General features: G+C 43.1%; 1 protein-coding gene across 8 annotated transcripts in view; it reads left to right on the top strand.

Moving 5' to 3' along the window:
* The window catches only part of POLQ (DNA polymerase theta), a 321,333-nt gene that overhangs the window by 96,564 nt on the left and 201,306 nt on the right, over positions 1-23,463 (top strand). For all 8 annotated transcript variants that reach the window (XR_004539268.1, XR_004539267.1, XR_004539270.1 and 5 more), the window contains 2 exons: positions 11,578-11,790; positions 13,700-13,842. Coding sequence is in view for 4 of the 8 variants with exons in the window: in XM_033942580.1 (XP_033798471.1) it covers positions 11,578-11,790; positions 13,700-13,842 (356 nt within the window). In the remaining 4 variants the exon portion in view is untranslated. The remainder of the gene's footprint in view (positions 1-11,577; positions 11,791-13,699; positions 13,843-23,463) is intronic.

Genomic DNA, 23,463 nt, shown 5'->3' with positions numbered 1-23,463 from the left:
TTGACACTGACTCCTCTGGTGCCAGTCCGGTCTGAGCCCTTGACAACGATTGCAGCTGAAGTACATACTCCATCTGTGCACAGGCTTTCCACAAGAGAATCAGCCCCTTTGACTCGCCGGCATCGGTCATCCTCGATGCAGACATCACCAGAGTCGACTCCGGTGCAGTCCCAGAAGACATTGCAAAAGCTAAAGCACATTGAGCCTTCGACACCAAGCTCTCAACACCACCCACATTCTTTTCAAGATTCAGACCTGCAGGGAGACTCTGAACAGGATACTCTTCTTTCAGAGGATGAGGGTTCTTCTGATGACAACTCACCTCATCATTCATCTCAAGAGGCTCCTCTGTTTTCTGAAAAGTCATCTTTTTCCAAGTTTCTTCGTCAAATGTCAGAATCTTTGTCCTTTCCGCTAGAAGCTGATTTCAAATGGTCTAAACTGTTCTTGGAGGCTTTGGACTATGATCAACCGCCTAAGGAACTTTATGACATTTTACGGGACACTTTTTATAAACATCTGGAAACGCCACTTACCATTCCTGTGGTTCCTCGCAAGTTGAATTCTCTGTACAGAGTGGTTCCTATTCCTGGGTTTGACGAACCCCAACTTCCACATGAGTCTCTCCTGGTAGAGTCTACTTTAAAGAAATTTTCAGGGACTAGCGTATACACATCTGTACCACCTGGCAGAGAGGGCAAAGCCATGTTGGCCAACCACTCTGGCAACTATAATTTTCATTTTACCTCAAGTACATGATTAAGCAGATTGCTCTTTTCCAAAAATACTTTCCAGAGTGCAAACTTCCAGCTTTTCAACATCACATTTCTGATCTGTTTCAGCTGAGGAAATATATGGTATCTTCTACTTATGACACATTTGAACTTACCTCCCATGCTGCAGCCATATCCTTAGCCATGCGAACTGGATATGAACCATCAAGACATGCTTGCCAATGCTCCGTGTCTTGGAGATGAGCTTTTTGGTGCCTCCATGGACATAGAAGTTACATAGAAGTTGTCCATTCATGAGACCAGATGGGGCACTCTGGTCAAGCCTAAAAAGAAGCCTCCACCTTTTCGTCCTTTCAGACTGGCTTCTTCATACCACACTTTTTTGTTTTGTTCTTTTTACCTGCGACAGTTTGCTGCTAAACCTGCAGCTCCCGCTCAGTCTCAACCCAGAAGGCAGAAGCAACAACCCCATCAATAACAGAAACCACAGGCTGCTCCACAAAAACCTACACAGCCTTTTTGATGTGTTTCTTCAAAGTTTAGCCACTGTCACCATCATACAGTCTTTGCCTCAGCCCTTTGGAGGCCATCTCCAATTTTTCATCGCTCGCTGGGAGCTCATAACATCAGACCTCTGTGTCTTAACTATCATTTGTCAGGGTTACACTCTCCATTTTCACACTCTGCCTCCACATCATCCTCCAAAAGAGTCTGCTTTGGACCCTGCACAGTCTTTCCTTCTCCAGGAGGTTCAATCCCTTCTCTTGCTGAATGCCATCGAGGAAGTTCCTCTCTCTCAGCAGAATTGGGGATTCTGCTCCCGTTACTTCTTAGTTCCAAAGAAGACGGGAGGACTGCGAACCATTCTAGATCTCAGAGCTCTCAACAAATTTCTAGTCAAGGAAAAATTTTGCATGCTTTCCCTCACCCTGCTTTATCCTCTCCTCAATCAGAATGGCTGGCTATGCTCTTTTGATCTCAAGGAAGCCTACACACATATTCCAATTCATCCGGCTACCAGGAAATACCTCGATTTTCAAATAAGTCAACATCACTATCAATAAAAGGTCCTCCCCTTCGGCCTGACATCTTCTAAACTAAACCTTAAGTTTGTATACCACATCATATCCATAAAGATAGAGCTCAGCACGGTTTACAGGTAATTCAATAAATGAGGGCAGGACATAAGAAATTAAATGTTATGAAGAGGATAGCTAGCTTTACATTTTAAATAGATAGCTTTACGTTTTTGGAGAAAATCCAAGCTTTTAGATGCTTTCGGAATAATTGGAATGAGCCTAGGTTCCTCAGGGGGGCAGGGAGGTTATTCTAAAGCTCAGTGAATTTGAAGAAAAGGGATTTCCTAATTTACCTTTTAACGAGGGGAAAGATAATTTGAGTATGTGGGCTGATCTGGTAGTGTCAGATCTCGAAGAATTCCAGGATAGTGAGATTAGGGGAGGAAGAATGCCATGCAGGATCTTGAAAATTAGCCATATACATTTAAAGTGAATCCTAGAAATCACCGGAAGCCAGTGAAGTTTTGACAGAAGCGGGAAACATGATTGAATTTACTTTTTGTGAAGATCAACCTAGCCGCAGTGTTCTGGATCCGCTGAAGTATTTGAAGATTTTTCTTGGTTAGACTTAGATAGATGGAATTACAATAGTCCAGTCTGGAAAGAATTATTGATTGTACAAGGACAGCAAAATGTTGGCGGAAGCAAGATCTCACTTTTCTCAACATGTGAAGACTAAAAAAACATTATTTTACCAGAGAGTGCCTAATTGTAGTGGCCGCATCTCTCAGATCACACAGCCTACAAGTCTTTCCTTATCTGGATGACTGGTTGAGCAAGGCTGTTTCATCACAGGAAGTGTTCCAAGCAACATCTCAGACCATTTCTTTTCTTCAGATTCTAGGATTCGAAATCAACTTCCCCAAATCACATCTCTTTCCGACTCAACGTCTTCAGTTCATTGGAGCTATCCTAGACACCACTCTCATGAGAGCATTTCTCCCTCCGGATCGCCTTCAGGCGTTTCTCCCTCCGGATCGCCTTCAGGCGTTTCTCCCTCCAGATCGCCATCAGGCTCTCATCTGCCTTTGTCAGCAACTGCTTCCTCTTTAATCCATCTCTGCAAGACACATGATGGTTCTTCTGGGCCACATGGCTTCCACTGTGCATGTGACACCACTGGCACGACTTCACCTTAGGTTTCAGTGGTCTCAAGCGACAGATCATCTCTTACATAAGAACATAAGAATTGCCGCTGCTGGGTCAGACCAGTGGTCCATTATGCCCAGCAGTCCGCTCACGCGGTGGCCCTCTGGTCAAAGACCAGCACCCTAACTGAGACTAGCCCTACCTGCATACGTTCCGGTTCAGCAGGAATTTGTCTAACTTTGTCTTGAATCCCTGGAGGGTATTTTCCCCTGTGACAGATTCCGGAAGAGCGTTCCAAGTTTCTACCACTCTCTGGGTGAAGAAGAACTTCCTTACGTTTGTATGGAATCTATCCCCTTTCAATTTTAGAGTGCCCTCTCGTTCTCTCTACCTTGCAGAGGGTGAACAACCTGTCCTTATCTACTAAGCCTATTCCCTTCAGTACCTTGAATGTTTCAATCATGTACCCTCTCAATCTCCTCTATTCGAGGAAGAAAAGGCATAGTTTCTGTAATCTTTCACTGTACGACAACTCCTCCAGCCCCTTAACCATTTTAGTGGCTCTTCTCTGGACCCTTTCGAGTAGTACCGTGTCCTTTTTCATATACGGCGACTAGTGCTGGACGCAGTACTCCAGGTGAGGGTGCACCATGGTCTGGTACAGCGGCATGATAACCTTCTTCAATCTGTTCATGATCCCTTTCTTTATCATTCCTAGCATTCTGTTTGCCCTTTTCACCACCGCTGCATATTGCGCGGACGGCTTCATCAACTTGTCAATCAGAACTCCCAAGTCTCTTTCCTGGGAGGTCTCTCTAAGTAACGCCCTGGACATCCTGTATGCGTGCATGAGATTTTTGTTACCGACATACATCACTTTACACTGATCCACGTTGTCCGTCATTTCTCCATCAATTTCTTCGGAATGCCCTGGAAGTTGGTAGTAGATACCGATCTTCATTTCCAGTCCATTTGTTCCCAGAATTTTGAACCATAAAGACTCTAACTTATCTGTCTGTTGTGGTGTGTTCTCTCCAGTAGATTCAATTCCCTCTTTGACGTATATGGCAATGCCCCCACCTTTTTGTGCCACTCTGTCTCTGTGGTATAGTTTGTATCCCGGTAGCACAGTGTCCCAGCATATATCTGTCGCATCATCTTTTCTGCAGTTGCTTCAATAGTGGATGACCTCCTCCAGTTTATCCAGAGGTCTCCTTTTTCACTTACCCCCTCATTTCAAGGTAATCACGACAGATGCATCCTTTTATGCTTGGGGGGCACATATGGATGTCCTTCAGACCCAGGGTCTCTGGACTGCAAGGGAGCAAAAATTTCACCTCGATTTCCTGGAGCTCAGAGCGATGTAGTATGGTCTCAAGGCCTTCCATCATCTCCTCTGCCCTCAAGTCCTCCTTCGCACAGACAATCAAGTAGCAATGTACTACATAAACAAGCAAGGAGGCACGGGCTCTCTCCTGTTAGGTCAGCATCCCAGAAAATTTGGACTTGGGCGGCAGCTCCCAATTTGTTCTTAAAGGCTGTCTACATTCAAGGGGAGAAGAATTCCTTAGCAGACATCCTCAGCAGAATTCTTCAGCCTCACGAATGGACTCTCAACTCTGCAACTCTCCAGTCCATCTTTGCTCAATGGGACACTCCACAAGTGGACTTGTTTGCAGCTCCCCGCAATCACCAGTTGCCCCAGTTTTGCTCCAGACTTTACTCTCCTTTCCGTCTGGAAGCCGATGCCTTTCTCCTGGATTGGACGGGCCTGTTTCTCTATGCATTCCCTCCACTTCCTCTCATGTTGAGGACTCTGTTCAAACTCAAACGAGAGGCAGTCACCATTGATTCTCATTGCTCCTCGGTGGCCCAGGCAACATTGGTTCTCCCTTCTACTTCAGCTCAGCTCCAGGGAGCCCATACCTATTCTAGTTTTTCCTACTCTAATTACTTGGCATCAGGAATCACTTCTACATCCCAACCTGCAATCATTGCACCTGACAGCTTGGTTTCTCTCGGGCTGAATCCATCTGACTTAAATCTTTCTCAGCCAGTTCGACATATTCTTGATGCGTCCAGGAAACCAGCCACTCAACAATGTTATCAACAAAAGTGGACTAGGTTTTCTTCCTAGTGTCTCCTTCATCATCATGATCAAACTTCCTTGTCAGTGGAATTGGTGTTGGATTATCTACTTCATCTGTCTGACTCTGGACTCAAATCTACATCTGTCAGCATCCATCTCAGCGCTATTACAGCTTTTCACGTTCCAGTTCAGGGAAAACCTCTCACTGCTCATCCTCTGGTTTCCAGATTTATGAAAGGACTTTTCAATGTGAAACCACTTCTCAAGCCTCCAACTGTCATCTGGGACCTTAATGTGGTTCTTTCCAGTTTGATGAAGCCACCATTTGAACCAATGGCCACAGCTCATCTCAAATTTCTCATCTGGAAAGTTGCCTTCCTTATTGCTCTCACTTCTGCCAGGAGGGTCAGTGAGTTACAAGCGTTGGTGGCAAATCCACCCTTCACAGTTTTTCACCATGGTAAAGTGGTTCTACGCACACATCCTAAGTTTCTTCCAAAAGTTGTCACGGAGTTTCATCTCAATCAGTCAATTGTCCTGCCAGTGTTTTTTTCCTAAGCCTCATTCTCACACTGGAGAAACTGCTTTGCACACTCTGGACTATAAGCGTGCTTTGGCCTTTTACATCGACAGGACAAAGCCTCATCGTACTTCTCCCCAACTCTTCCTCTCTTTTGATCCAAACAAGATGGGGCATCCTGTTTCCAAGAGAACGATCTCCAACTGGCTGGCTGCCTGCATCTTGTTCTGTTATGCTCAGACTGGACTGGCACTGGAGAGTTGTGTCACAGCCCACAAAATTAGAGCTATGGCAGCTTCTGTGGCTTTCCTCAGATCTATTCCCATTGAGGAAATCTGTAAAGCTGCTATGTGCTCCTCAGTTCATACATTCACTTCTTACTATTGTCTGGAGTCTTTTTCCAAATGGGATGGGCACTTCAGCCAATTTGTATTACAAAATTTGTATTACAAAATTTATTTTCCTAAAGGCCAATACTCCCATTCTTGTTAGCTTGGAGGTAACCCATCAGTGAGAATATGCTGCCTGCTTGTCCTGGGATAAAGCACAGTTATTTACCGTAACAGGTGTTATCCATAGACAGCAGGCAGATATTCTCACAACTCACTCACCTCCCCGGGTTGGCTTCTTAACTGGCTTATCTTAACTGAAGGACCGTGCACGCCTATGTCGGGTGGGAAGGCACTCACGCATGCGCAGTGTGGGCTATCACAAACTTTCTAAAGACTTAAAGTAGCGAAGCACTTTTAAAGTGGTCCATACTGGGGCTCTGTTAGTGACATCATCCTTCAGTGAGAATATCTGCCTGCTGTCCCTGGATAACACCTGTTACGGTAAGTAACTGTGCTTTGCTGTTAAGTATGTATTTTTCAGTATCTTTCTGTTCATAATTTGGAAAATTTGAAACAATGATTAGCTTAATTGATAAGGAAGTTATGACACTTACTGGGATGGTAGATGGAATTAGTTTGTATAGCTTCTTTGTCCCATTCAAGTAGCATAACTTCTTGATAAACAATCCAGCCTGACAGGATACTTAAAGTATGTGGATTCTGTGCAGGAGCTTTTAAGGTCTATTTGCACCTTCTTGCGAGATCTCTTGTAGAAAGCTTAATATGCATACTTTTGCTCCTCCTCTCTTACCTCTGGACTGCCCTCCAATTCTTCAGTGTGTTATAAAGCAGTCATTCTTGTAGAGGACAAGAAAGAGGAAGAAGTATGGGGGGAACTCCCTGAGAAACATGTCTAATCAGCTCATATTATTAAACACCTAACAATCAATCAAACATTTGGAAAAATACAACAAACAACTGAACCAAGAGAACCCAGCCTGCACTAACAGAGTGGGGGCACATTACCGATAAACCCCCTGGAATGAAGAAGGCAATATTCACAAATGGTATTCTTGCTAAGGTTGGACAAAGAAACAAGAAGTCCAACTTACTGGTACTGATTGAGGCAGACAGCAGGCAAATCAGAATCTCCCAGGGCAGGCTTTAGGATTAAAATGTGGGTTTACAAGAAAGAATATTATCAAGGTAATATCCTAATCTTTCCTTCTTGTACAACCCCTCTCTATTACTGAACCCTTGGGAAGTAACAAGAGCAGTCCCAAAATTTAGGTTGGGACTGATGAGGCTGCCACCAAAATTGAAGATCTAAATGCGGAATATCTCTTGGCCACCACATCTATTCTGTAAAACTTTGTGAAAGTATGCAGAGAAGATCAAGTGGTGGCTTTATAAATCTCTTCTTGGGAAGAGATTTATAGAGCAACGCCTCGCATGGAGTGGTCCCTCACCGAGATAGGAGGCTGCTTTCCAGCTCCAATATAGGCAGAAGAAATGATCATACAAATCCACCTAGAAATCGATGTCTTCGATGATCTGACAAACAAAACTTGTTTGTGACTTCCATATATCTCAGCAAAAGCCTGCACACATCCAGAGATTTCATCACCCTATCATGTTTACTCAAACTTGATGGTGCATAGGCTGGCAAACGCATCTGCTGACTGATGTGGAAGCTAGAAAACACTTTCAGCAAGAAAGAGAAGACATACTCTAAGAAAGGAATCTCTACAGGATAAAGCCTGAAGTTCAGACACTCTCCTGGCAGAGGTAATGGCCACCAAGAAAACTGTTTTGTTGGTGAGATTCAGAGAAGCTTGGTCCAGTGGCTCATAAGGTGAACTCAGAACATCCAGATAAGCCACAAAACAAGCTGGGGCTTGGGACCAAAGCAAGAAAGAATTCTCAGGGAGCCAACTGCTAGACCCTTTCCAAGCCCTCTCAGAAGAAAGGCGAATACCATTAGGATCGACATAGAGCCCGGGTCCTCACCTCTGAGTGCACCAGGATTGGAAACACTTCCAGACTTTTGCATACACTGCAATGGTCGACTCCTTTTTACTCAAGATGATAGCAACCACTCCATCCAAATAGCCTCTGCGGATGAATGCTGTGCATTCAAGAGTCATGCCATAAGACCAAAGTGTTCTGGATCCTGCAGGGCTATTGGGTCCTGCATGAGTAGATGCGAATGGCAGGGAATTTTGAGACCCTGATCCAGCTGTAGACATACCAGGTCTGCATACCACAGGCACCTGTCAGTCCATCACCACTAGAACCGCCTAGTCCTGGTGCACCATGATTCTGCACAGCAAACTGTCAGCCTTACAAGACTAGCTGTCAGCATTTGCTGGCCTAACCAATGTCAGCAAAGGCCTAGAGGAGATTATATTAAACAGATCTGATCTCGGGCAAGTCCAGAGGTAAGAGAGGAGGAGCAAAAGTATGCATTTTAAGCTTTCTACAAGAGATCTCACAAGAAGGGATTGACTACCTGAGCATTCAGGAATAGAGTGTGGATTTACAAGAAAGAAGATTAACGAGGTAAGAACCTAATCTTTTCTGACAGTTTAAGTTGTACTGGCATACTTGGTATTACAAGTTATTACATACTTGGTAGTAAGACACAGGAGATGTGCTGAAAGAGGGGAGAGATGATGAATATTGGATTAAGTGTTGGGTACTATATACTCTTCTCTTCAGTACTATAAAGAACCAGAGAGACAAAGGATGACTTCTAGTGCACAACGCTTCTAGTGTACAAGGCATATAAGTCTTGAACCAGTGGTTATTTACCTGTACTCACAAGTTTGTGTAGAAGGTGTCATCTACATTTTTCAGCTCTGCCTCCTCAATGAATGGGCTGTGCTGTTTCTCCTTCTTTGTGATGTGCTCTGATTTGTTCTGATTTTGGTTTATTAATTTTGGGTTTTTATCCAGATTTTGAGGCTTCTCGGTGCTTCAGAAGTCCCCAAGTAAGAGAGTATGTAAGTGGTCTATATGGAAACAGATGTCAGAATAACCTAGAAATGATCTACTCAGGACATACTGAATTCCAGTGGATTTTAAAAAAGGTTTTGCTAGAGTACTCATGTTTTTGCTGGCATGTACAGTAGGAGCAGAAATTTTCCAAATATATACAAATGATATAGCATGACCCTAACAACTTCCATGTGAAGGTGTTACTACTTATCACAAAACAGGAAACCAATTCCTACATGAGAACAGCATCAGTGGATAGTGGAATAGGAAAGGAAGATGGATTGCCACACACAATCCAATGGTAAAATAATCCAAATTTTATTGCAGATTTTCTCAATCATGCAAATAGACATTACATTATACATTACATTAGTGATTTCTATTCCACCAATGCCTTGCAGTTCAAGGCGGATTACATAAGATTTATCAGGAGTTACAAGAATTGTAACTTTACATAAGAATTTTCATAGGAATTACATAGGAGTTATATAAGAATTGTCGGGAACTTGAGGTGATACATGTTGGGTAATTAGAAACATTTTAGATTTGAAAAGGGTAGTGGATGTGGTGGGTGGAGATTGGGAAGGAACTGGTTGTGTTAAATAGGTTTTATGTATTTTTTGAAGAGTAGGGACTTAGTTTCTTTTTTGAAGGTTTTGTAGTCTGTGGTCGAGGACAGCAGATTGGTGATTTGTCTGTATAGTTTTGCTGCTTTGGAGGCCATTAGATTGTCATATAGTTTTCTTCGTTTGACATTTTTGGTTGGTGGGTGTGTGAATAGTGAGTGGGTTCTCCTGTGTCTGGTTGAGGTGGATTGAGTTATTCGGTTGTTCCAGTAGGATGGGCTTTCTCCATTAATAGCTTTGAAAAGTAGGCAGTAGAATTTGAAGTATATTCTTGCTTGTATTGGGAGCCAGTGTGAGTCGTGGCATGCTTCTGTGATGTGGTCATATTTTTTCAATGAGTAGATGAGTCTTAAGGCTGTAGTTTGTATTGTTTGTAATTGCTTTATCATGATCACTGGGCAAGGGAGGTATAGTATGTTGCAGTAGTCAATTAGTCCAAGGATAAGAGATTGTACCAAAAGTTGGAATTGTTTCTTGTCAAAGAATTTTTGGATTTGTCTTAAATTTCTCATAGTCATGAATGATGCTTTTATTACTTTGTTGATTTGACCTCAGCAGTGATTTTTGCAGCATTTTTTACCATTACGTGTGAGAGGCAGGCCTTGACAAACTGTTTCGGAGGCTCTTTTAAACATACCTCTTTGGAAGGCCTTATCATCCGAAACACAGACACGACAAGGCCAGTGTTTTGGTGGGAAGCTTCCTACCTCAGGGGTCACAAACTAATTCCCGCACTCTAATCACATGCCAATGAAAGGTACACTATGTGAACACAGTAAATCGTTGGCCTGAAATGGTATGATTAAATCCTATCAATAAATGACAAAAAGGTTAAAATAAAACATCAACTATCACATAACTTCTTAATACACTAGCTAATCCTGCCAATTACTCATGGTACTCATGGCTACTAGTAACGAGTCTTTCATAATTCAGGATCAATTTTTCTAAATGTGCTGGATCCAAAAATACATAACTTTGACCTTGAAATTTGCTAAAATGTTATTGAGGAAATTTCAAAAGAAACTAGATTACTTAGGGCAAAAGTACAAGATGGAGCTTACCTAAATTCTTCCTAATCAAAAACATCAGGAAAGACACAAATTTTATGTCCATAAAAAGATGGCATTCTAGATAACATACTGCAGTAGTTATTATTATTATTATTATTATCTGTGTGAAGCCAGCAAAAAGGAAGCCTCCAAAGTGACCCTACCCTCTCAACGATTCCAGTTGCATAACCAAATTCAAGGAGGTATAATCAATTCCATAATCTTCAACAGCTACAAACTCTTCTCAGTCTTTACATAATAGGCTTTAGATACTGGTGGGAGAGATGCGGAATTCATATGTTTATTGTAAGCTTCTATACAACTACTAATGATTGGGAAGTCAATTGGGAAGTCAATTCAGAGCAGTTTGCATGCGCTTCTGTAAAAGGTGTTATAATACTTGAGCTTCTGTGGAGATGTTACAATACAGAGTTACAAAGAGCTTCTGCAAGGTGTTACAATACATGGGCTGTATACAGAGGTACAGGGGCTTCTGTAGTGTTGTTACAATACAGAGTTATTAATATCGGTATAATTATGGCACAATCTATAAACCTACTTATGTTACCGGCACATCGATCGTCCTACTTACCAAAATGTAAGATCATCCTACATACCAAAATGTAAGATATTGCTAAAATATTTCTTAATTATCTCTAAAGGAGAAATAATTTTACTATAGGAAAAATTAAGAACTTGTAAATTGTTGTAGTGATAAGATGGATATTCTGGAAAATAGTTGTCACCCTCTTCAGGACCGAGATGGAAGACTGAGTGGACTCTAATAACTGATCAGGGGACTGAATCTTCTTATAAATATTCCCAATTTGATATGCCCTAATCTTAATTAATGACACAGTAAAAGTCTCCTCCAAATAACCAGGGAGTTTTAGTAAAATTGCCTATCATGTCAGAAAGGAATTGCAGCTGTCCCTTATTGGGGACATTTACATTAACTAAACACTATTTACTAAATTAGTAGTACTAAAGAAAATACTTAACTTTCTTTGGCTCATTATTTTTATACCAATTTTTTTTTTAAAAACAATATTATAGGCTTAACATTTGATGAGCGAGATATTGTTGAAGGAGCTTTTCGTCAAGGGATTATTCGCGTCCTAGCTGCTACCTCCACACTTTCCTCTGGTGTGAATCTACCTGCACGGCGAGTAATCATCAGGACTCCTGTTTTCAATGGTCAAATCCTGGATATTCTGACATACAAGCAAATGGCAGGTAGAGCTGGCAGAATGGGAGTTGATACAGAAGGTAAGTGGAATTCTTGGGTACAATTTTTTCTTTTATAGAGCTATGTGGCACCATGGAAAAAAATAATAAAAAGAGCAAAAGGAGAAAACCCCCTAAAGGTAATGCAATGTAAAACAAAAGTAGGATGGCACACAGACCTTCCTACAAAAAGCAGGGAGAAACTACCAGATGATCAAGAGATAAAAAAGCCAAACATGTTTTTGAAAGTATCAAATGTAGGGAAGGACACTTACAGAAATAGTGTATCACTAGAAGGTGTACAATGGAGTACAATTGGCATAACAGTAGACTTGACACAGAACTGTGTTTCAGCAATCAATGCCTGCTTCAGGAGTTTCAATATCTAAACAAAGCAGGCAGGAAATACATAGATTTTAAGTAATAAGTAATATATGAGTTTATGTGATGACCTCTGAAAAACATCAATAAGAATAGGATCCCCCTCTCCAGAGAGGAGTACCAAGGATTAAAAATATGAGTAGGAAATAGGAAGGGTGGTTTAAGCAGTTTATAAGTTTCAATATGTGAGTTTCAATATGTGATGAAAACATCTCTGAGGAGATGATGGAAATTTTCAGAAAATTGAAATATACTTTTTGCGGAACAACAGGCATTTTTTGAACTTAAATAGTTTTTTAGCTTTGTTTATCCCCTGAACGTTTATAACATTGCATATGTAATTAGAATGCAGCATATATATGTAAGCAGTATTAATTTCCAATTATTACCTAATTGCTTCTAATGCCTGGACTTTATCAAGGATTTTCCATCTAATTGCTTATTTATTGGACTTTACTTTTTAATAGCTGATAGCTAATGTTTTTATGATTAATAATATGTAAATGGAAGATTTCTTGTTATATCTGTCAGAAGCTTCTCAATAAAAAGTCAGAAGAAGCAAGGGGAGCTCTGAATGGAACTTTTCCATGAAGAAACTGTCTTATTTGGCAACCAGGCTACAGTCATGCAAGGGATCGGAAAAGTCATGACTAGCAGATTTTATGTTTGTGACAGAAAACTACACAAGTCAGGAATAAGAGAGATTTACGTCTAAGTGCTGCTCATGCGATGAAGCTACTAAGTAGTAGATTTATAACAAACTGGAGAAAATATTTCTTCACACAACATGTAATTAAACTCTAGAATTCATTGCCAGAGAATGTGGTGAAATAAGTTAACTTAGCAGGGTTTAAATAAAAGATCTGGACAATTTCTTAAAAGAGAAGTCCATAGGCCATTATTGAGATGGCTTGTGGGAAATCTAGTGCTTATTCTGAGGATAAGCAGCATAAAAGCTGTTTTACTATTTGGGATCTAGCTAGGTACTTGGGACCTGGGTTGGCCACTGTTGGAAACAGGATATTGGGCTTGATGGACCTTCAGTTTATTCCAGTATGGTAATTCTTACTTTAAAAAAAAAGTAAATATAAGGTTGAGATACATATTTATAAAATTCTTAGTGTACACAAATTTTCACATGATTTGAGCTTCCGGTTCTAATGTGTTTAAGTAGAGATTTTAATGGGATATACATTAACTCCATAGGTTTCTATATTTGGTTAGATGTTAGACTCCCCATACTTTTTTCCATGACATTGTGTGGATAGTGCTGGTGTGGCCACTAATGATTTTCAGTGGTACCCTCCAAACAGTTCCACTGACAATCATCAGATAAGTCCAGCGAATGGCATGTTTCTGGATAGCACATACTGCTATCTGGATAAGTGCTTTAAAATACTGACCTGTAAATTTTTAGCTAGCTATGTTTTCAGGTAGCTAGGGTTATAGGACTTGGGAATTTGTCTCAAAATATATGCAAGCTGTGATACAAAATAATAAATGCAAAATCTCATTTTTACTACATTTCTTTGTTTCAAAGTTCTAAGTGTATGATCTATTCCTTTTGCAGGTGAGAGCATCCTTGTATGCAAAACATCTGAAAGATCACAGGGGATTAGTTTGCTACAGGGATCACTCAAACCTGTCCGCAGCTGTCTACTAAAAAGAGAGGGAGAAGGAATTACAAGTAGCATGATTCGAGCCATTCTTGAGGTGAGGCAGCATCTGAGGAGACCAGCATTGTCTACTTTGTTATATCTCTATATGTATGTTAAAAACAAACATAGTAACATAGTAGATGATGGCAGATAAAGACCCGAATGGTCCATCTAGTCTGCCCAACCTGATTCAATCTAAAAATTTGTTTGTTTTTTTCTTCTCCTTAGCTATTTCTGGGCAAGAATCTAAAGCCTGGTATTGTTCTTAGGTTCTAACTACTGAAGTCTCTGTCAAAGCTCACTCCAGTCCATCTACACCCTCCCAGCCATTGAAGCCCTCCCCAGTCCATCCTCCCCCAAACGGGCATATACAGACACAGACCGTGCAAGTCTGCCCAGTATTGGCCTTAGTTCTTCAATATTTACTATTATTTTCTGATTCTAGATCCTCTGTGTTCATCCCACGCTTTTTTGAACTCTCACCGTTTTCCTCTTCACCACCTTTCCCGGGAGCACATTCCAGGCATCCACCACTCTCTCCGTAAAGAAAAATTTTCTTACATTGCTCTTGAATCTCCCACTCCTCAACCTTAAATTATGTCCTCTGGTTTTACCATTTTCCTTTCTCTGGAAAAGATTTTGTTCTATGTTAATACCTTTTAAGTATTTGAACATCTGAATCATATCTCCCCTGTCCCTCCTTTCCTCTAAGGCAGGGGTGCCCAATACGTCGATCGCGATAGACAGGTCGCTCGCAGAGCGGGTTCCCTTCTTCCCTTCTTTTTTTCCCCTCCTGACTGGCCCGCTCCTGAATTCTGTTGCTGCCGCCGCTGCTTAACATTAAAAAAAAAAAAACCGGCTTGGAGAACTTATGCTCCGGGGGCTAACGTGTGCTTGTACCGGCTTCCCTTCTCTTCCCTCTGAAACCGGAAGTTATGTCGGGGGGGGAGGGGGGAGAGAAGGGAAGCCGGCACGCACATGTTAGAGCCCCGTTCGTGGGCTAAAGCAGGAGACAGGTCAGTGAAGCTTGCGATTTGCTCTTCTTGCTGCCAGGTCCTGCCTACTTTCTGTTTCCTCAAAGGCAGGACCCGGCAGCATTTCTCCCAATAGGTCGATCTTGGGCCGATCAGCCTTCCTCTCCCCGACGTCAATTCTGCCGTCGGAGAGGAAGTTCTGGCCAGCAGAACTTCCTCTTCGACGGCAGAATTGACATCGGGAAGAGGAATGCTGGTGGGCCTGAAGCAGGGAGAGCTTGGCCGGCGGCGGGTGGCTTTGATGGCAGCGGCAGTGGCAATGGCTTGGGGGAGGGCAGGGAGGGAGAAAGAGGGCAGGCAGGGAGACAGAAGGAAAGAAGAGAAACAGAAAAAAAGAAAGGGGGCATGAAGAGAGAAAGAAAGAGAGGGCAGGGAGAGAGGAAGAAAATGTTGGGGGGGGGAATGAGGTCAGGAGGAGAGGAAGCATACAGGCTAAAAGAAGGGAAGAAAGATTGGATGCACAGTCAGAAGAAGAAAGTGCAACCAGAGACTCATGAAATTGCCAGACAAGGTAGGAAAAATGATTTTATTTTACACTGTGGTCCCCTTTTACTAAACCGCAATAGAGGTTTTTAGCGCAGGGAGCCTATGAGCGTCGAGAGCAGCGCTGGACATTCAGCGCAGCTCCCTGCGCTAAAAACTGCTATCGTGGTTTAGTAAAAAGGGAGGGGGTATTTGTCTGTTTTTGTATGTTTGTTAGTGAGGTGACAGTGCATAGAGTCATCTGCTTTGACCTCTTTGAAAAACCCTGGGATAGGAATGATGATTAACATTTTCTATGCGTACAGTGTGCTTTGTGTTTTTTTTAAATTTTATTGTTGGTAGATCATTTTGATTTGGTCATTTTAAAAGTAGCTCGCAAGCCCAAAAAGTGTGGGCACCCCTGCTCTAAGGTATACACATTCAGGGCTTCCAGTCTCTCCTCATATGTCTTTTGTTGCAAACCTCCTATCATTTTCGTCGCCCTCCTCTGGATCGTTTCAAGCCTTTTTGTGTCCTTCGCCAGATACGGTCTCTAAAACTGAACACAATACTCCAAGTGGGGCCTCACCAACGACCTGTACAGGGGCATCAACACCTTTTTCCTTCTACTGGTTACACCTCTCTTTATACAGCCCAGAATCCTTCTGGCAGCAGCCACCGCCTTGTCACACTGTTTTTTCGCCTTTAGATCTTCGGACACTATCACCCCAAGGTACCTCTCCCCATCCGTGTATATCGGCCTCTTCCCTCCCAGCATATATGGCTCCTTCTGATTATTAATCCCCAAATGCATTACTCTGCATTTCTTTGCACTGAATTTTAGTTGCCAGATTTTAGACAATTCCTCTAACTTTTGCAGATTCTTTTTCATGTTTTCCACTCCCTCCTCAGTGTCTACTCTGTTACAAGTTTTGGTATCATCCGCAAAAAGGCAAACTTTTCCTTCAGCAGTATCACTCACAAACATATTAGAAACATAGAAGATGACGGCAAAAAAGGGCCACGGCCCAACAAGTCTGCCCACTCTAATGACACACCCCCTAAATTTTTCCCTGAAGTGATCCCACATGCTTATCCCATTTTCTCTTGAAGTCCAGCGTGCTGCTGGCTGAATTACCTGCAACGGAAGACTATTCCAATGATAGAAACATAGAAATAGACGGCAGATAAGGGCCACGGCCCATCTAGTCTGCCCAGCCTAATGTCCCTCCCCTACCTTTGCCCTGTGAATAGATCCCATGTGCCGATCCCATTTGGCCTTAAAATCAGGCACGCTGCTGGTCTCAATCACCTGTAGTGGAAGACTATTCCAGCGATCAACCACTCTTTCAGTGAAAAAGAATTTCCTGGTGTCACCTCGTAGTTTCCCGCCCCTGATTTTCGACAGATGCCCTCTTGTTGTCGTGGGACCCTTGAAAAAGAAGATATCTTCCTCCGCCTCGATGCGGCCCGTGAGATACTTGAACGTCTCGATCATGTCTCCCCTCTCTCTGCGCTCCTCGAGTGAGTATAGCTGTAATTTGTCAAGTCGTTCTTCGTATGGAAGATCCTTGAGTCCCGAGACCATCCGGGTGGCCATTCTTTGCACCGACTCCAGTCTCAGCACATCCTTGCGATAATGCGGCCTCCAGAATTGCACACAGTATTCCAGGTGGGGCCTCACCATGGATCTATACAATGGCATAATGACTTCCGCCTTACGACTGACGAAACCCCTTCGTATGCAGCCCATGATTTGTCTTGCCTTGGACGAAGCCTGCTCCACTTGATTGGCAGACTTCATGACCTCACTGACGATTACCCCAAGTCTCGTTCTGCTACTGTTTTTGCTAGGATCTCGCCATTAAGGGTATAAGACTTGCATGGATTTTGGCTGCCCAGGTGCATAACTTTGCATTTTTTGGCATTGAAGTTGAGTTGCCATGTCCTAGACCAGCGATGGCGAACCTATGGCACGCGTGCCAGCTGTGGCACGCGAAGGCCTTGCAGCTGGCACGCGGGAAGGTCCGCAATAGAGAGCTGCACGGGACGCCCCCTAGGGTCGCGGGGATCCCGTGGGGACGCCTCCGAGGGTCGCGGGGTTCCTGCGGGGCTGGATGTACTAAGTCGCGCGGCTTTTCTCCCTACCTGCTCTGCTTGCAGCACAGAGCCAAATGGAAGTCTTCCCGACGTCAGCGCTGACGTCGGAGGGGAGGGAGGGCTTAAACAAAGCCCTCCCTCCGACGTCAGCGCTGACGTCGGGAAGACTTCCGTTCGGCTCTGTGCTGCAGGCAGGGTAGGTAAGAAGGAGTAGCCTCACGGCTCGAGTGGCTACCAAGGGAGGGGGGCGATCCGCCCCGCCCCGCCCCATGTGCAGCACAGCCGGCCAGGTCCCCTTACTTTTGTGGCGCTAACCTGACCGACCGACAACAGCCCTGGTCCGACAAACCTCCCTGCCCTTAACCGCGAATCTAAATTACCTTCTTACAGCAGCTGTAAGAAGGAAATTTAGATTAGCGGTTAAGGGCAGGGAGGTTTGTCAGACCGGGGCTGTTGTCGGTCGGTCGGGTTAGCGCCGCAAAAGTAAGTGGACCTGGCCGGCTGTGCTGCACACGGGGCGGGAGAGAAGGAGGGGGGAGAAGGACGCTGAAAGCACTGGGGAAGACAAAGGGGTGGAGAAGGACGCTGAATGCCATGGGGAAGACGGGGGGGGGAGAAGAATGCTGAAAGGCCATGGGGAAGACGGGGTGGGGGGGAAGGACACTGAAAGCATTTGTGGAAGACAGAAGGGGGAGGAGGACGCTGACAGGACATGGAGAAGACGGGGGGGGGGAGAAGGACGCTGAAAGCACATGGGGAAGACAAAGGGTTGGAGAAGGACGCTGAAAGGACATGGGGAAGATGGAGGGGGGAGAAGGACGCTGAAAGGCCATGGGGAAGACAGAGGGGGGAGAAGGCGCTGACAGGACATGGGGAAGATGGGGGGGTAGAAGGATGCTGAAAGGAAATGGGGAAGAGAGAGTGGGGAGAAGACGCTGGCAGGGAAGAAGACAGAGATACCAGACTATGGGGGGAGCGGAGGGAAGAAGATGGGTGCCAGACCAATTTGGAAGGGGGGAGAAAGGGAGAGGCACAGTAACAGAGCAAATGGAAGACGCAGAAGGAAGAGAGACAGTGGATGGAAGGAACTGAATGAGAACCATGAGGAAAGCAGAAACCAGGCAACAAAGGTAGGAAAAGAATTCTATTTCTTTTTTTCTTTTTTTTTGTTTCAGGATAAAGTAGTATATTAGTTGTGTTGATAAAAATTTATAAACAAAAGAGGCTCTGGTAGAAACCCGTTTACAAAGTGTGTATTCTTCCCAATTAATATTTCCAAATTAATAAAGTCTTTTTGCTTATTTGTAAATGGGTTTCTACCAGAGCCTTTAATTCAGTAGCATAATTAAATGAAATAACTATTTCTGAAGTTTATAGGGACGGGCGGGGACGGAGGGGATTCCTCGCGGGGACGGGTGGGGACGGAGGACATTCCTCGCGGGGACGGGTGGGGACGGAGGGATTCCTCACGGGGACGGGTGGGGACAGGTGGGATTCCTCACGGGGACGGGTGGGGATGGGTGAGACTTTGGCGGGGACGGGTGGGATTTCTGTCCCCGCGCAACTCTCTAGTCCGCAATTAAGATATGCGGCGTGGCGGGAGGTGAGTGTGCCGGTGTCTGCTTTGCAGCTCACCTGGCAACAGGGCCGGACTGGCCATTGGGAGGACCGGGCATTGTCCCGGTGGGCCGCGGCCCATCCTCCTGTGCTGGCTGCAGTCCTGTGAGTGGATGTTTAGCCTGCCTGTCTTCCCCTTAGTATCCTATGAGCCAGGCAGTGTGTGAGGGGGAACTGGGGGGAGGAAGAGAAGCTTCACACTGAGTCTGTCACAGGAACTCAGTGAGGCTGTAACGTGACTCCACATGTGACATCTGTAATCAGGAACAGTTCCTAGTGCTCCCATGCTAGAGAGGTGAGGATATGGGGGGATGTTAATGTGTCTAATAATGTGCTCCTCTGTAAAAACCTCTGTATCTTCCATGGTTGACATGCTAAATTTGAGGAAATAAAAAAGCTGCTTATGATGATTGCATAGAGAAGTTCAGTAAGCTGAGAGGAGGGCTGGGCTCTCTGTGAACAACCAACACACTAATCCTCTGCGCTGTACCTTATGGAAAATTCAATATAGCAAAAAACAGTAAAGTGTATATGTGGCCCTTCACAGTGCATTTGTAAACATCATAATAAAATAACAAAGGCTCCAATAATGAAAAATAAAAGTCCTTTTCCCATACACTCAGGTTGCACAAGTCCGGTTTTCACCCGGACAGTATATTTTTTGACCAAAACGGATGTCTACAATTAGTAAAATTCCCCAATCACATATTTTTTTATGGGGACAGATTTGTATACAGCACTTCATTAGATTTTTTTTATTATACAAATTTTATCTTTTTGTAGACTTGAAATCTTGAACAAAGAAAATGAGTACAGCAAAGACAGATAGTGGAAGACCATTCCAAGAGGCCTGGACAGAGACATATGGAGAGATTGAACGCAGTGGGAAAGCATTGTGTATTATGTGTAATGAAAGTGTTGTGTCTCGCATATCAAGTGTCAAACGTCACTTTGAGACCAACCATAACAGTGTTGCTGAACTTGGTTTAGCTCAAAGAAAAGAATTCCTTGTAGGAAAATTAAAGAAATATCACTCTCAGTCTCTTAGTTTTAGCAACTATCTTTCAAAAACTAATCATCTTACAGTTGCCAGCTTTCAAATTTCACTGTGCATGGCAAAACATGGTAAGCCCCTCTCTGATGGAGATTTTATCAAAAAGGCAATTTTGGCTGGGAGTAATTCACTCTTCCATGATTTCCAAAACAAGGATAAAATTGTGCAGCGCATCTCTGAGATGCCGCTAAGCAGAAATACTGCAAAAGATAGGGTTCTGCGAATGGCTGCTGATGTTAGTCAACAGCTTACTTGCGACTTACAAAAAGCACCCTTCTACTCCATGTGCTTGGATGAAAGTACAGATATTACTAACCATGCAAGACTAGCGCTCATTTTGCGTTATGCTACTGGTGACATCATGAGCGAAGAGCTGGTAAAACTGCTGCCTTTGCCTGGAAGAACACAAGGGATAGATATCCACAATGCTGTGATGGAGGCTTTTTCATCACTAGACATAAGTCCAGAAAAAGTGGTTTCAGTTACTAGCGATGGAGCACCTAGCATGGTGGGGACAACATCAGGATTCATTCATTTCTTTGCTAAGGAAGCAAAACATCCACTGATTCAATTTCACTGCATAATACATCAAGAGGCTCTCTGTGCCAAAGAAAGCAGCAAAAAACTTGACGATGTCCTCAAAGATGTAACAAAAATGGTGAACTTCATCATGGCGCGTGCTCTTAATTTTCGACAATTTCAAGCCCTTCTTGATGAGGTTCAGGCACAATATAACACTTTACTGATGTACAATAATGTCTGGTGGCTGAGCAGAGGACGAGTGTTAGAGAGATTTGTGGCCTGCTTGGAAGAAGTTAAGCTATTTATGAACGAAAAGGGGGAAGACTATCCTCAACTCACCAACATGGCCTTGCTTACCAACCTCATGTTCTTTACAGATTTTACTAACCACTTTAATGTACTAAACAAAAAATTACAAGGCTTGGGAAAAACAGCAGAAAGCATGTTTAGTGACATCAAAGCTTTTGAGAGAAAATTGCATGTTTTTGAAAAAGACCTTGAGAGTGGACAGCTAAAATATTTTCCCAACCTAAAAATACATTTGGATAATTCTACAACATTTGTGGACAGTCATAAAAAACACCAGGAAATCCACAAAGCATATTCCACCTTTCATTTATAACTTCCCCAGAAAAGTCCACATTTGAAGATCTTGATCTTTCCTGCTTACAGTGGTTGGATATTCAAAATTTGGAAATGGAGCTACTGGAATTTCAAGAAAGCTCTATCTGGAAAAGTAAATTCAATGACCTGCGTGCGGCTCTTGAACGTATTGAGTGTGAAAGGGTGACAAATGAAATCACTGCTAGCAGTTCTGAAAATGAAATCCTAAAAGCGTGGAATTCTCTGCCAGACAATTTTAAGTCCATGAAAGCACTTGGGATTGCTCTTCTTACTTTGTTTGGGTCATCCTATGCTTGTGAGCAGCTGTTTTCGGCTTTGAATCATATAAAATCTGATGCTAGAAACAGATTAATGGATGACATGAGTGCTGCATGTGTTGCTCTGAAATTAACGCACTATGAGCCAAGGATTGACAAGTTATCAGCATGCATGCAACAACAAAAATCACATTAATTTTTTTCAGAGCATGCCCAATGCATATGTTTACATGAAGCAGTGTTTTCAGTTTGCAGTTAAGACACTTTCTAAGTTATTTAAATATTATTTAACGATGTTATTTAAAAAAGGGACTTTACATGGCCCTGTTGTATTCCAATCTGGAATTTCCAATAAAAACGGTTGGTTTAATTGAAAGCTCTTTTGTTTTCTTTACATCATATTATTAGAAATGTAATGATTTAACTAGTTTCTAATTTGATTGTAAATTTTACAAAAAAACATGTATAGACTCTTTGGGAATACACACCGAGTCTTGACAACAGTTAACAGTTTTAAGAAGTTTATCTTTTTTTTAACTCAGGATACATTTGACATGTTATGTGAATAATACATTTAAAATATATTGTGTAACTGAATCAAATTCTTCCTAAATTCATTAAATTGAATGAAATCATTAAAACATTATAAATTGCCAATAAATTGAAATGAAAACCAAAGGATTGTGAATCAAATTGATTCTCTGACAATACAAAGATTCCAACCTTTAAAAATGATGTTACATAGTTCAGGCAACTTTATAAAGAGTTTTTAGATACTAAAATCTTGTTATTAAGGTTTAATTGACGTGCTGGAACTTTGAGGAAATTCTTTGGTTTTGTGCGGCAGTTTGGGCACTCGGGCTCAAAAAGGTTAGCCATCACTGACCTAGACCATCGCTCCAGTAGGAGTAGGCCGTGCATCATGTTGTCGGGCATTGAATCTTCGTCCGTTGTGCATTTGCCCACTACATTACTTAGTTTGGCGTCATCGGCGAATAATGTTATTTTACCTCGAAGCCCTTCTGCCAAGTCTCTTATAAAGATGTTGAATAGGATTGGGTCCAAGACTGAGCCCTGTGGTACTCCACTAATCACCTCCGTCATTTCGGAGGGGGTGCCGATCAACCACCCTTTCGGTGAAGAAGTACTTCCTGGTGTCACCATGAAATCTCCCACCCTTGAGTTTCTACGGATGACCTCTTGTCGGCGAATAATGTTATTTTACCTCGAAGCCCTTCTGCCAAGTCTCTTATAAAGATGTTGAATAGGATTGGGCCCAAGACTGAGCCCTGTGGTACTCCACTAATCACCTCCGTCATTTCGGAGGGGGTGCTGATCAATCACCCTTTCGGTGAAGAAGTACTTCCTGGTGTCACCATGAAATCTCCCACCCTTGAGTTTCTACGGATGACCTCTTGTTGCCGTAGGTCCTTTGAGAAGAAAGATATCCTCTTCTACCTCAATACGGCCCGTGAGATATTTGTACATCTCAATCATATCTCCCCTCTCTCTACGCTCCTAGAGTGAGTATAGCTGCAACTTACCCAGCCTTTCCTCATACGGGAGATCCTTGAGTCCTGAGACCATCCTGGTGGCCATTCGCTGAACTGACTCCATTCTCTGCACATCTTTTTGATAGTGCGGTCTCCAGAATTGTACACAATATTCCAGATGAGGTCTCACCAAGGATCTGTACAACGGTATTATAACTTCGGTCTTCCGGCTGACGAAGCTTCTTCGGATACAACCCATCATTTGTCTAGCCTTGGATGAAGCTTTCTCCACTTGGTTGGCAGACTTCATGTCTTCGCTAATGATTACTCCCAAGTCCCGTTCTGCAGTGGTTCTTGCTAAGGTTTCGTCATTTAGGGTGTAAGTTCTGCATGGATTTCTGTTGCCAAGGTGCATGACCTTACACTTTTTGGCATTAAAACTTAGTTGCCAAGTTGAGGACCAATGTTCCAGTAAGTTTAGGTCTTGCGTTATGCAGTTGGGCACTGAGCTGT

Source organism: Geotrypetes seraphini, chromosome 4 (genome assembly GCF_902459505.1).
Source record: "Geotrypetes seraphini chromosome 4, aGeoSer1.1, whole genome shotgun sequence".
In the NCBI taxonomy this organism is placed as follows: Eukaryota; Metazoa; Chordata; class Amphibia; order Gymnophiona; family Dermophiidae; genus Geotrypetes; species Geotrypetes seraphini.
The sequence above is the reverse complement of the archived record's forward strand: the minus strand, read 5'-3'. Positions and strand labels throughout refer to the sequence as shown.